The sequence below is a fragment of the Schistocerca serialis genome, chromosome 7, assembly GCF_023864345.2.
Source record: "Schistocerca serialis cubense isolate TAMUIC-IGC-003099 chromosome 7, iqSchSeri2.2, whole genome shotgun sequence".
NCBI lineage: Eukaryota > Metazoa > Arthropoda > Insecta > Orthoptera > Acrididae > Schistocerca > Schistocerca serialis.
The window spans coordinates 299,303,874-299,318,941 of record NC_064644.1 but is presented as its reverse complement, the minus strand read 5'-3'; the positions used below and the strand labels follow the sequence as shown (position 1 = coordinate 299,318,941).

At 42.9% G+C, this 15,068-nt stretch overlaps 1 protein-coding gene across 1 annotated transcript in view; it reads right to left on the bottom strand.

The window, feature by feature from the left end:
* Positions 1-15,068, bottom strand: part of LOC126413029 (myrosinase 1-like) — a 113,756-nt gene that overhangs the window by 5,834 nt on the left and 92,854 nt on the right. The window contains exons 8-9 of the mRNA XM_050082923.1: positions 11,019-11,156; positions 6,628-6,734 (exon numbers count right to left, since the gene is read on the bottom strand). Coding sequence (XP_049938880.1) covers positions 6,628-6,734; positions 11,019-11,156 — 245 coding nt within the window. The remainder of the gene's footprint in view (positions 1-6,627; positions 6,735-11,018; positions 11,157-15,068) is intronic.

The following is a 15,068-nucleotide window of genomic DNA, read 5'->3' as shown; positions in this document are numbered from 1 at the left end:
AATAACGCATTAGCTAATAACCGCCCCCTCCCCAATCATAACATTAGCGCCTAACTAAATTTTAAAATGAAAAAGAATAATATATGTACACTTTTATTTCTAAAATAACAAAATAACGAAACGTACATGATGATTGGTTTTTGTATGTGTTTCATTAAACCACAAACTAATTAGTCAATGAACCAATTGATACAGCTCATTTCGGATAACGTGTTTTTACACAGTTATGAAGCAATTCTCAGTTCATCGCGAGTGATACCTACAACTCATTTTCAGAAAAGAATGCTATCCGCGTTTAGTGTGTAAACTTGTTACAAAACGTGTTCCCTCTGTATCACTCCTCTCCCTAGCGACATTACTTCACCCACACCCTGCACCCCCATTTAGAATCACCAAGTTAAAATGCGTGCGCTATACTTATTGTTTGTTAATCAATTGATTCTTGGTTCCTTACTTCTGAAATGACAGAAACTAGAACATTTCAGGTTGCCAATGCTTTGTGTCTGGTCACTGTCACTAATAATAACAATCATAATAAATAACAATAATAACATTAATGTTGTGTAAACCCGACAGCAATGCAGTTACTGTTGTAAATAAAATGTCGTGTGACTACGGCCTGCCGTCGGGTAGACCGTTCGCCTGGTGCAAGTCTTTCGATTTGACGCCACGTCGACGACTTGCGCGTCGATGGGGATGAAATGATGATGATTAGGACAACACAACGCCCAGTCCATGAGCGGAGGAAATCTCCGATCCAGCAGGGAATCAAACCCGGCCCGTTAGGATTGACATTCTGTCGCGCTGACCACTCAGCTACCGGGAGCGGACGTTACTGTTGTGTTGGGCTGTCAATTAGTTTTTTTTTTATCTAGTGCAAAATGAAAAACGAAGTTTCCGGGACCAATGTGGGAACTATGCACAATTGTGAGTAGGCCTTTTCATGAGATACTTAAGCATATGTGACGTATATGTCTCAATTCTACTGTCATAAATGCATCATCCAAACTACAATGTATGTGTGTAGTGGGAGAACATGTGAAGAAGCTGTTGTTCATTTATTCCTTTCAGAAGCTATAACCTCCACCACAACGTGTCACACGTTAATGCTAATACTTGAAAAAAAATGTAGCTATTGGTAACTAATGTAATTAGTATTACCAGCTTACGCATTAGTGATAACAGTAATGATCTTTTAAAATGATTTAGTTTCGTTACCGAAACTCAATGGAACCCTTTTTCTTAAAATTCAGTTTTCCTCCTCAGGAGGTAATTATCCGCAGACTAGGAGTTACTGACCTAGGTGGATGAGGGAAACCACCTAAAAATGACATCTAGGCCGGTCGGCACACATGTCCTCCTTGTTAATCAGTCAGACGAATTCCATCCTGAGCCAGCACGCCTCCCCATATCCAATCAGCGACATACTATCGCACACGGCTGTCAAGGTGGGTCCATATTGTGCTCATTATTCAAGAGAAACCTTGTGGTAATCGTCCAAATCTTCAGGGGAGTTCATATTATTTATCATGGTTACATGCGACGTTACCAGCGATCATTAGGAAAACAGACAGACAGGTGAGCAGGAATATTAAAACGTGAATGCCTGAAGGCCAGGGTCAAAAGAAGCCTCGTCACGCATCGGGACATGCTCGTGTGCGTTCGTGGGAGACCTCAACAAAGAAAGAAACTCCAGATAATTAAAAACCAGGTACAGGATATATTATATCATGTTATTAATTTTATTTAAAAGTTCCCCAAATAGTAAGTGCGAATTTGCCTCTGATTAAAAATCAAGGGAGAAGAGAAGTCATAACTGAGAGTTCCCCCAACATATTGAGGAACAATACGGTGGAATCTGAATTCTGATGAGATAAATTTGACAGGATTTGATTATTTGTTCAAGATTGGGACAGCCGTTAAATTCAGACAAAAATTCAAACGGATCTTCTTCTTCCTAGAAGAGGCGTAGTGCTACAATAACGACTGTGTTCCTATGGCTGGAGTCAAGGTAAAATCTCCGTGGGCGAAAGATTTTGTGTGTTCTCTCAAGTCCCAGAAGGTAGTCCTTGACGACCGCCCCACCCTGCAGTTGGTACTAGACCCAACTTTTTTTTTCCCCCTCAGAAGCTAACTCCTATGTGAGGGTTCAGAAGTCACAAAACCAGCGCAGCAACTGCAGCACAGTTTGCCAGCTTCTCTTCAGATCAACACTTGCAGCAAGACGACTCCGACGCACACGCGATTAAGGTTGGGTACTTGTCATCTTGAGTCAGAAAAAGTTTGGGCATAAGATAGAATCGTTGAATGTACACAGGCGCGACCTTTTGAAATCGGTGAGCTTGACTACGTCGTACTGGTGCAGTGAGACGACGTTCTCTGTCATGTAGTAAGCAGTCCGTCACCTCATGGGTTCACTATCTCTGCAATATATTATGAGTCTCCTCACATGAACTCAGCTCTCTCTAGCACTTTCAAATTCAGGGAACGTTTACGTTCTTTTGATAAATTCGTAGTAGTAAGCATAAGGAGCGACTTTAAGTGGAACGACCATATACAACAAACTGTAGGAAAAACAGGTGCCAGACTGATTCATAGGACGAATCTCAAGGAAATGTGGCTCATTCACGAAAGAGTCCGCATCTTGCCGTCTAGTAGCTAGCATCTGGATCATGGGGTCCCGGGTTCGATTCCCGGCCGCGCTGGGGATTTTCTCTGTCCGGGGACTGGGTGTTCGTGTTGTCATCATTTCATCATCATTCATGAAAGTGGCGAGATAGGACTGAGTAAAGATTGGGAACTTACACGGGCGCTGATAACCGCGCAGTTGAGCGCCCCACGAATCAAACACCATCATCATTCACGAAAGAAGTAGCTTACAAAACACTTGTTCGACCTATTCTTGAATAATGCTCCTCACATTGGGATCCTTACCAGATAGGACTAATAGAAGGGAGAGTGTTTCACGGAAAAGTTTACTACTTAAATGCAGAGAGAGTGCGTTACAGGAAGAGTCGGACGGTCCATTCACATTAATGTGGCAATCTGTCAAAAATCTGAATAACCAACTTTTCCAGCGCGGACATGCGGAAAGAGATTCAATCAGGTTCTGGAAGGTATTGACAGGGACGTGAAGCTACGAATCCAGAGCTGTGGCCAGCTGTGCTGGGTTTCACGATTGGGGATCCATGGCACGAACTGCCTGATCAAGATGGTCCCACAGATTCTCGACTGGGTTTAACTCTGGGGTTGGTGCCTGGGGAGTACAGTAAACTCATTCTGGAGCTCTTTGAAACACACACATACACTGTGAGCTATGCGACATGTTGCATTGCCCTGATGGTAGATACCACCATGCCAAGGAAAAACAGACAACATACAGGGGTGGACATGGTCCCTAATGATAGATGCATACTTGTGTTGATCCATTCTGCTTTGCAGAATGCCGACGTCATCCAGGGTATGTCACGAAAATATTCCCTAGACCTTAATGCTGTCCCCTCCAGACTGGATTCTTCTGACGACTGTTGCAGGGTCATACACGTCAAAGGCCATCTGTACGATGGAGCATAAAACCTGATTCATCTGAGAAGGCCTGCTGTCACCAATCAGTAGACGTCCAGTTGGGGTATTGGCGTGGAAACTGCAGCCTTTGTCGCCGATAAACAGTAATCAACATGGGTGCATGAACCAGGCGCCTACTGCACAGGCTCATACGGAGCAACTATCGCTGAACGGTCGTTGAGTAGATACTGATGGTAGCCCCTTTGTTCATCTGGGCGTCCAGTTGCTCAGCAGTTGCACATCTATTATCCATACACATCTCTGCAGCAGTCGTTCAGCCCTGTCATCTATGACTCATGGTGCACCACAGTTGCCTCAATGACAGCTTTGGGTAGTGCAGATGCGAACAGTCTACAAACTTAGCTGTTTTGGAAATAATTCCATCCTTGTCCAGAAAGCCAATGATCGTACTACTGAACGTCAGGTAAATAACTCTGTTTCTACATTACAATAACGACTGCACAGTTTACCACGTCCCCTCGACACACTTGATATACCTCCACTGCTAGTGCTGCCACCAGATGTCTGCGAGTAGTTATCTCACACTGACGTCGAACATAAGCGGTAGTCACATTAATGTGACTGGACCGTATAATTCCTCCCACATACGTCTCATGATATGATCACAACGAGAAAATTTGAGAATTTAGAGCTAATACAGAGGTTTACCAACAGTTATTTTTCCCACACACCATTCACGGACAGACCAGGGGCAGGTGGATCGGTTAGTGGTACCAAAAGTGCTCTCCGCCACACAGCGTTAGGTGGTTTGCGGAGTACTGATGTAGATGCATGTTGATTCCTGCGCTCATTGATTACTGTCTGTATATACCCGCAAAAAGGAATACAAACGTCTCAAAAATGAGATCGACAGGAAGTGCAAAATGGCTAAGCAGGGATGACTAGAGGACAAATGTGAGGATGTAGAGCATTATCTCATGAGGGGTCAGATAGATACTGCCTACAGGAAAATTAAAGAGACCTTTGGAAAAGAGAGAACCACTTGCATGAATATCAAGACCTCAAATGGAAACACAGTTCTAAGCAAAGAAGGGAAAGCAGGAAGGTGGAAGGAGTATATAGAGGATCTATACAGGGGCGATGTTCTTGAGGACAATATTATGGAAATGGAAGAGGATGTAGATGAAGATGAAATGGGAGATACGATACTGCGTGAAGAGTTTGACAGAGCACTGAAAGACCTAAGTCGAAACAAGGCCCCTGGAGTTCCATTGGAACTACTGACGGCCTTGGGAGAGCCAGCCCTGACAAAACTCTACCATCTGGTGAGCAAAATATATGACACAGGCGAAATTCCCTCAGACTTCAAGAAGAATGTAATAATTCCAATCCCAAAGAAAGCAGGTGTTGACAGATGTGAAAATTACTGAACTATCAGTTTAACAAGTTACAGCTGCAAAATACTACCGCGAATTCTTTAAAGACGAATGGAAAAATTGGTAGAAGCTGACCTCGGGGAAGATCAGTTTGGATTCCATAGAAATGTTGGAACACGTGAGGCAATACTGACCCTACGACTTATCTTAGAAGAAAGATTAAGAAAAGGCAAACCTACGTTTCTAGCATTTGTAGACTTACAGAAAGCTTTTGACAATGTTGACTGGAATACTCTCTTTCAAATACTGAAGGTGGCAGGGGTAAAATACAGGGGGCGAAAAGCTATTTACAATTTGTACAGAAACCAGATGGCAGTTATAAGAGTCGAGGGACATGAAAGGAAAGCAGTGGTCGGGAAGGGAGTGAGACAGGGTTGTAGCCTCTCCCCGATGCTATTCAATCTGTATATTGAGCAAGCAGTAAAGGAAACAAAAGAAAAGTTCGGAGTAGGTATTGAAATCCATGGAGAAGAAATTAAAACTTTGAGGTTCACCGATGACATTGTAATTCTGTCAGAGACAGCAAAGGACTTGGAAGAGCAGTTGAACGGAATGGACAGTGTCTTGAAAGGAGGGTATAAGATGAACATCAACAAAAGCAAAACGAGGATTATGGAATGTAGTCGAATTAAGTCGGGTGATGCTGCGGGAATTAGATTAGGAAATGAGACACTTAAAGTAGTAAAGGAGTTTTGCTATTTCGGGGGCAAAATAACTGACGATGGTCGAAGTAGAGAGGATATAAAATGTAGACTGGCAGTGGCAAGGAAAGCGTTTCTGAAGAAGAGAAATTTGTTAACATCAAGTATTGATTTAAGTGTCAGGAAGTTGTTTCTGAAAGTATTTGTATGGAGTGTAGCCTTGTATGGAAGTGAAACATGGACGATAAATAGTTTAGACAAGAAGAGAATAGAAACTTTCGAAATGTGGTGCTACAGAAGAATGCTGAAGATTAGCTGGGTAGATCACATAACTAATAAGGAGGTATTGAATAGAATTGGGGAGAAGAGGCGTTTGTGGCACAGCTTGACTAGAAGAAAGGATCGGTGCGTAGGACGTGTTCTGAGTTATCAAGGGATCACCAATTTAGTACTGGAGGGCAGCGTGGAGGGTAAAAATCGTAGAGGGAGACCAAGAGATGAATATACTAAGCAGATTCAGAAGGATGTAGGCTGCAGTAGGTACTGGGAGATGAAGAGGCTTGCACAGGATAGAGTAGCATGGAGAGCATCAAACCAGTCTCAGGACTGAAAACCACAACAACAACAACAACAACATGTCCGCAGTTTATATTGTCAGTGGAGGCTGCTCTCTGTTATACGTCCATAAATTCTAGGAGCATATCATCCACTGATAAAATTTAATCTGTTTTAATTAGAATTGTATCCCCTTTCCAGCTTACTAAGTCTCTAGTTAACTGACACGATCTGAGTACTCTGTAGTGATCTATTTAAGAGCGCCTGCCTGGCGTTTAAAGGACACAGCAGGGGTGGTTACAAAGCGTAGAACGCTTAGAAATTGACCTACTTTCCAATGTGATGTGAACATAATGTCGCCTAGTAATACGAAACATGTCCAGAAAGTCAGTGCAGCATTGCAGTTACAATTAATAGTGAACCAGTCTCTTCTGTGTAAGCATTCTGCGGCAATGCTGTGTATTACTTACGACAGTCCTCTGCCCCACTCGTAGTTGTCCATGAGAGTCCACGCAGTATATCCAATAACTCGACACCCATCAATGTTAATGGAATCCAGCAAGGCGGTAAGGTAATTCTGTGGGCAATAAAACAATCAATTACAAATAATTTTCTGTGGTTCATTTTTATCTCGCAGCTTACCCGAGACCACACTGAGTCAAAGAAGACTGGGATGAAACTGCTTTTTTTCAGCTACTAAATATAATTCCGTTTTATCATCCACAGCACCATATCGGCCAGTACTTAGCGTACTACCTTGTCTATTTTTTAAACTAGAAAAGGGACCACATGGTACATGAAGTTCAGAACTCACACATCAATTAACAAAAGCAGTTCGATGCCATTCCCAAAATTTCTCGAGACAATCGACTTTGAAGATTTCTGACCCTCCGCAGTATGCTGAAGCAAGGTAAGTTTTTCTTGACAGGTCGTGTGGCTGTGTGGTAGAATGCTCGCCTACGATGTCTGTGGCACAGGTTCGCCACCTTCCCTAGCTAAAATTTTAAATGAAGGTGCACCTTCCATGAACATTTCCATGAAGCGTAAAATACACCAGGATAACTTAATTTGTAATGGTTTTTAATTTAAAGAATCTTTTATAAAAGATCAGTAACTTATTTTGATACGATTGGAAACTAACAGCCAGCCATTAACAGAATTAAAGGTTTATTAGCCCTTTACCATGATTTCGACAAATATAGGTTTGTCTTCTTCAGAAACAAACAAACTATTACAAAATAGTTAAACTGGCAACTAGAAAAGGAAGTAAAATTTATAAACAGTATATTAAAATTTTTTTTCAGAAGAGCACATTCACTCGTAGAATCACATATTGATAAAAAGTGGTGTTGTGGCAAAAGGCTCTTGTCTAGTGCAATGTGCATGTCAACCACAAATATGAACAGTTAAAAAGCATGACTGAAGATAGTACCTCAATGCTGCAGAGCTTTGTCAAAAACTTTTAAAATAAAACACACGTGGCACTGGATCCAGCTGACGTTTAGTATGACACATACTTGGCTAGTGACGTGACCCAACTGACTTAGGATGTGCAGGCACCAACAATAGATAAATTATGATAGTTTGTACTTACTGCGTGAGTACGTTCAAAATGTTCAAATATGTGTGAAATCTTATGGGACTTAACCGCTAAGGTCATCAGTCCCTAAGCTTACACACTACTTAGCCTAAATTATCCTAAGGACAAACACACACACACACACACACACACACACACACACACACACACACACACACACACACACACCCATGCCCGAGGGAGGACTCGAACCTCCGCCGGGACCAGCCGCACAGTCCATGACTGCAGCACCTTAGACCGCGTGAATAAGTGCGTGCACCACAGAACTGAGCAGCCAGTGGCTGATTTAGCAAATTAAATATTTACTAGGTGAAATTAAAGCAGTATAAGACTAATGAAATAGGAATAAAGGGGTGGGAGAGGTGGGAGGGAGGCGTTGAACTCATCTGCCCCGTAAAGAGCAAGCAGGCTCAGGTTAAACAGTGCTAATTATTTACAAGTGGGTGCATAAAACAGCATGGGAAGAATTTGCAGACATATAGGGGACCGTGCCAAGTAACAGTATACGAACACTGATCAACCAGAACAATATGGGCACCTACATAGTAGCCGGTATGTCCACCTTTGGCACAGATAACAGCGGCAACACGTCATGGCGTGAAAGTAATGAGGCCTTGGTAGGTCGTTGGAGGGAATTGGCACCACATCTGTACACACAAGTCATCTAAACCCGTAAATTCCGGTGAGCGAAGTGATGAGCTCTGACAACACATTCAATCACATCCCAGATTTGTACGATCGGGACTCGCCATTGTGTTCCTCGAAACACTCCATCTCACTCCTGGCCTTATGACATGGCGCATTACTTTGCTGAAAATTGCCACTACCGTTGGGAAACATGATCGTCATGAAGGGGTTTGTAACCAGTACACCGTACTCCATGGCCGTCACATTGCACAAGCTCCACTGGACCCATATATGCCCACGTGAATGTTCCCCAGAGTATAATGGAGCTGCCACCAGCTTGTCTCTGTTCCGACATACAGGTGTCAAGGAGCTGTCCTCCTGGAAGACGATGGATCTGTGCCTTCCCATCAGCATGATGAAAAAGGTATCCAGATTCATCAGACTATGAAAAGCTCTGCAACTGCACCATATCTCAGATGTGTTTGATCGGATTCAGATATGGCGAGCTCGGTCCAGCACATCAACTGGAATAAGCCACTGTGTTCCTCTAACCATTCCATCCCACTCCTAGCCCTCTGAAATGGAGCATTATTTTGTTGAAAATATCACTACTGTCGAGAAACATGATCGTCATGAAGGGGTGTACATGGCCTGTACCCAGCGTACGATAATCTTTGGCCGTCATGGTGATTGGCATGAACTCCACTGGACCAATGGATGTCTACGTGAAAGTTCCTCAGAGCATAATGCTACTGCCGCCAGCTTGTCTCTGTCCCGCCATACAGATGTCAAGGAGCTGTTCCCCTGGAAGGTGACGGATTCGTGCCGTCCCGTCGGCATAATGAAGAAGATGTCGGAATTCATCAGACAATGTAATGCTCTGCCACTGCACAGACATCCAGTTCCGATGGTAACATGCCCATTTCAGTCGTAGTTGCCGATATCGTGGTGTCAGCATTGGCACATTCATGGATGTCGACTGCAGAGGCCCATCATTAGAATGTTGGAACTGTTTGTTTAAACACACTTGTGGTGTTAGTTTCGCCACAGTTCACCGCCTGTCCTGTTTTACCACTCTGCCCAGGTTACAAGATCCGACATCCGTAACGAGGGGTGACTGACCAATCCCACGACATCTGGACATTGTTTCACCTTAGTGTCACCACGACTTGAAGACACTCGCCACAGCAGTCCTCAAACACCCGACAAGTCGTGCAGTTTCCAAAATGCTCCTACCGAACCTCTGGGCCATCACAATCCGCCCTCAGTCAAATCCAGATGGATCGCGCCTTCCCTATGATATACTGACAGCACGCTTACTGATACTACATGCACTGTGCTTGTGTCTGACTGGCAGACATTCCTCACCAGGTGATGCTGCTATCGCCTGGACGGGTTTATACCGGTAATAGGTCAGTGACCATAATACTTTGGCTGATCAGTGTATGATGAGACGAACTCATAAAACCTCTAAGGCAAATGGAAGATTACATTTATTGGAAGTATTCTGGGAAGTACACCATATCCACACAGGAAATCACGTGCAGGGAGCTAGTGTGACCGATTCTAGAATACTGCCTTATAGTTTGCAGTCATCAACAAACAGGCATAACAGCTGAAGTTGACCGAATTCAGCCACGCGCTGCTACCATAGTCTCCTTTTGTCATAGCCCTTACGAAAGTGTAACACAGATGCTCGGAAACATTTAAATGACACTCTTTGGAAGAAATTTCCAAGCTATTGTTATGAAAACGTGGTAAATTTAGACAACCGATAGTCAAGAAATACTGCTCTACAAATCTGCTGGTATAACGGTATATGTCGCGCAGAGAATATGAGAAAAGGTACGAGATTGGGGCGTCTATGGAATTAAGTAGACAGTCATTTTTTACTCTCTCAATGTGTCAATGGATTAGGACAGATAATAGCTAAATTAGTACAATATTAGTACAAAGCACTCTCAGCCTCGCACTTAATGTGGCTTGTGGAGCGTATATGTACACGTAGAACTATATTTGCCTGGTGAAGAGCTAACCGTACAAGTTAAGCAGCTTCAGTGCTTTTTCAATGCAGCAATTAAATCTATACATTAAAATAACTTTGTTTCTAATTTATACGGAGCAGAATTAGTTAAAATGGAACTATTGCCGTGCGGGGTAGCCGTGCGGTCTAGGGTCACGGTTCGCACGGCTACCCCCGTCGAAGGTTCGAGCCCTCCCTGGAGCATAACTGTATGTGTTATCGTTAGTGTAAGTTAGTTTAAATTAGATTAAGTAGTGTTTAAGTCTAGAGACCGATGATCTTAGCAGTTTGGTGCCATAGGAACTTACCACAATTTAATTTTGGAACTATTTGTATTATATTTTGTGAGTCTTATTAGCTACTTGTTCTAGCCAAACCAGTAACTATCCCAGTTGCTATTACTGCTTCGAGACGTTAAGATCATTTCGCATACAATTTACCTGAATAAAGACATCATAACTCTGTTTGACCCCAATTAACGCTTTTTGTGGAAAGTATGCATTGATCTTGGGTTAAAATACAGGTAGCTTATGATACATTCAGTAACCAAAGGTTTTTATAACATGTTACGCCTTGAGAAACTGAATTACAATCTTTATTGTGTAACTTACCTTGTAGTACTCAACACGAGCAGTGTCGTTCAGCCCAAGGTCTGACGATTCGTGACCATTTTCAGTAATGAAGACGGGATAATCTTCGTATTCCGCTTTTATCCAGTTCAGAAGTTTACGCATTCCCCACGCCACCTCCTACAAAAAGTGAGTAAATTAAATGAAAATTTTCGATGTTTGTGAGCCACAGGCATACAGCATTTTCAAAAGGATACGCCGCCGTTTGACCGCATACTTCTGAGTATTTCTTGTGTACAGTCTAGATTTGGGTTTTCACGCCATTATCAAGTACGATGTTCTTGGAGCATTAAGATAATTTTGCTAGGTACTGAGCAGGATAACAAATACACAGTTCAACAGATTCAGTGCTAAGCACATGTTAAGCAAATCTGTTGAACTGTGTGTTTGTTATCCTGCAGAACACATTGCAAAATGATGTTAATGGTCTAAGAACACTGTACTCGATAATGGTGTGGAAGACAAAATATAGATTGTACACAATAAATTTACATAAATATACAGTCAAATGGAGATGTGTTTTTGAAAAAAAATAATTAAATGAAGCATAGCATGAAAGATTGGAAACTTTATAATTTGGAGACAATAGTAGCCAGTAAATGTGAATATTTTCAGCTTTTTAAATTAACTCAGTAACCTCGACTATACACTGTAACAGTGAACTATCTAATCAAAAGAATCCGAACATCTATTAGTCGACACTGAAATGGGGTGTGTCCACCCTTCACGTTTATTACGACTTGAAGTCCGCTGGAAACACTGAATGTCTGAATGTCTCTGCAAGAATGGTAGTCCATTCTTCTCCAGAAGCTGAAACCAGGGGGGGTAGTGATGTTGGAAGCTGAGATCTAGAGCGTAGAGACATTCTGACTCATCCCGAAGGATTCCTTTTGGTTCAGGTTGGGATTCTGGGCAGGGCAGTTCACTTCAAGAAAGTTACAGCCCACACACTATTGCCTCACAGATGTGACTTTATAACAGTGCGCTTTAACATGCTAATAAAATCATCATCTCTGCTCTGTTCTTCTACCATTGCAGCACGCAACGCTGTAAACGGAGGTAAGCCAGTTAGAAGCTTGATGGTGGATGAGATTTTCACTGCCAGTATTCGGCCGCCAATGGGGAGGAAGTATTGGTGTAAAGTTTCTCATCACTAACCTTTGTGCAAGTTTCCTGGGTTCAAGTCCAAACCAGTCTGCAGTGCCTTATGAAGTGATGGCAAGTAAACTGTTGATGGTCTGTCGGATGTGGACGTTAAATTCGGCGGCCCCCTTGCTGCTTTTCGAGAGGAGAAGGCTAAGTGTGGTGCGGGCACTGGGTTTCAACCTCTCCCTCCTCTCATCATCTCCAACACGAACATGACAGTACATTACACACACATGCCATTATGGTCATCCGTACTTAACTGACTACAGCTGTACACACAGCTTTCATTATTCGCAATGGAAAGGTGCCTGAGGGCGCGGAGAATAGGGAAACCTTTACAATAAGGCGGCTGAACCTGCCCTCAGGTATCTCCCAGCTATCCATGCGGTACGATTTTACTTTCTTTAAGGGATCGCAATCTAACGATGAAAACATTCCTGCACCATAGCACAGTTTCCCTTGGGCACCACTGTTTGCACCTCACATGATGGTAGGTAAAGATCTCCAGGCATTCACCAAACCCAAACCCTCCATCTGGATTGTGACAGGGTATTGCGTGATTCATCACTCGTTTCCATTCATGCACTGTCCAGTGACATCGTTTTATACCCTACACTAAGCGTCGCTCAGCACTGCCTACAGAAATGTGTGGCTTATGAGGAGCTGCTCAACCATGTACCTATCTCTCTCCTGGCATTCACCAAACCCAAACCCTTCCATTGGATTGAGACTGTGTATTGCCTGAGTCATGGCTCCAAATCACTCGTTTCCAGTCATTCACTATCCAGTGGCGTCTCTCTTTTCACTACCTTTAGCCTCGCTTAGCACTGACTACAGAAATATGTGGTTTACGAGGAGCTGCTCAACTATGTACTCATTTTTCTATTATTTCCTACGCACAGACAATTTGTTTGCTGGACTGTTGATAGCACTTCAGAACGCACATTTGATTCCTCCCGCTGATGTGATGCTTTTTCTACACCAACCCCCCGCAATGCCCAACCTGCCTGTCCGCCAATACCTGAGGTGTGCCTGGTCTTGTTTTAGTTGTGGTTGTCCCTTCGCACTTCCACCTCACAATCTTGGGCAGCATTAAAGAACTGAGATGTCCCTGATGGTTCAATTGCTCATACGTCATAAATTGACTAGCCCACGTTCTGAGTCACTGAGATCTCCTCACCGATCCATTCTGCTGTTTCTGGTTCTCTACTGATCTACTGACAATGCGACACTCCCTGCCTCCTTTTATACCGATTGGTAGTCTCTTGTTACGTCTAGCGGTCAATTCCCTATTGCTTGGGGTGTTCGCATTCCACACTGTTTGGGATGTCTGCATATTCATTCTGTGGTTTCTGTAAATGACGTTGTGTAGCTTATGAGCAGCTGAATATTGAAGAATTGGTGGACAGGGAATCACTGAGAAAGATTTATCAGTTCTGAAAGCCTGTTTTCTGTGGTAATAGCAAATAGTTCACCATCTGAACGTAGTGATTTAGTTTAACTAAGTAAAAGATCGGAAAGGCTGAAATAAATTGTCCAAGAATCGCCATAGCGCCCTACCTCGCACATGCTGAGAGCGCGAAGAATCAGTTAAGAAGCTTGTAGAGTCTCCTCTTGCGGTTATCGACGAGGTATTTAGATAGACATTTACATAATAGTATCCAGAGACACACTCCACCTTTCATTCTGCAGCTACATTGCCCATTAACTAGCCCAGTGGCTGGGGCTACAGCAGACGGAACACATAGAAGATCAGTTGTGTCCAACGCAGGTCAGTTAATGTTGTTGAAACTAGCAGTGCCTCTGTGGTGCGACATGTATTGAACACAGAGAGATCATACTAGATGTGCTGAAAAGGTTTTGTTGCCATTTCAACTTGGGGAACCCAGTACCTCAATGCTGCATAATAATGGACGTACTCACACAGACGTTCACAGTCAAAAACATCTAAGTTAACCTTAAAGAAGTTTCAAATCTGCGTACGCACCGTTGCAGAGTGGAAATTCAATGTGGAAACATCTACGTGTTGTGGATATTACTCCTTGTCCTTCAGCCTCCACGATTCTTCTAGACTGGCACAACAAAAGGACTTAACGATACGTGAAAACCAACAGAAATTTTTATGACTTCACAAAACCATTCTTTTGATAGATTAGGGATTATGAATAGTTAATGCTCGAATGAGAAGTTTTTTTGTTGTGTTTCAGCTGCACATTTTTAATTAGATTACATGTTTTGATACTTTGGGTCATCTTCAGACCGACGTACTTGCGTCGACAACCTATCTTGTCTACTCAGAACCACACATCGGAATACTCTGAAATGTGGTAGTACTCTGAGTAAACAAGACGGGTTGTGACGCAACTACCTCGATTAGAAGAAGACCCAGAGAGACATGTAATCTAATTAAAAATGTGCAATTGGGGTTGAATAGTAAATGAGAATTACTTTTAACATCTATACAGTTGCTGAATCTCTCAAGACGATCATATCGCCTGTAGTGAACTTTTCGTGTTAGGAACAAATATTATTCAAAGAGGGGTTTATTTAAAAACGCAACAAATAGGAAAGGATGAACGCGTGCTTGAGGATTTTTCGAAGTTGGCCTGCACGGCCAGAGCTTTTAGAATCCAAGGTTTGCATAGTCAGCCTAACCAAGCACTAGAAAGTCGTCTACGCGACATCCAGAGGCAACTGCAAAACATCTTCACGCACGGGTTCATACACACACAGACACATATTAGGGAAAATAGATACAAAGCGGGCTGTGTGTAGATAAGTAAACAAACAAAGATTGCTTGTCCCTCCTCCTGTGTGATTGCAGCAGCATACAAATGGCAGAGAACCAGACACTACTCGCATATTACGACTCGAAAAACTCTTAAC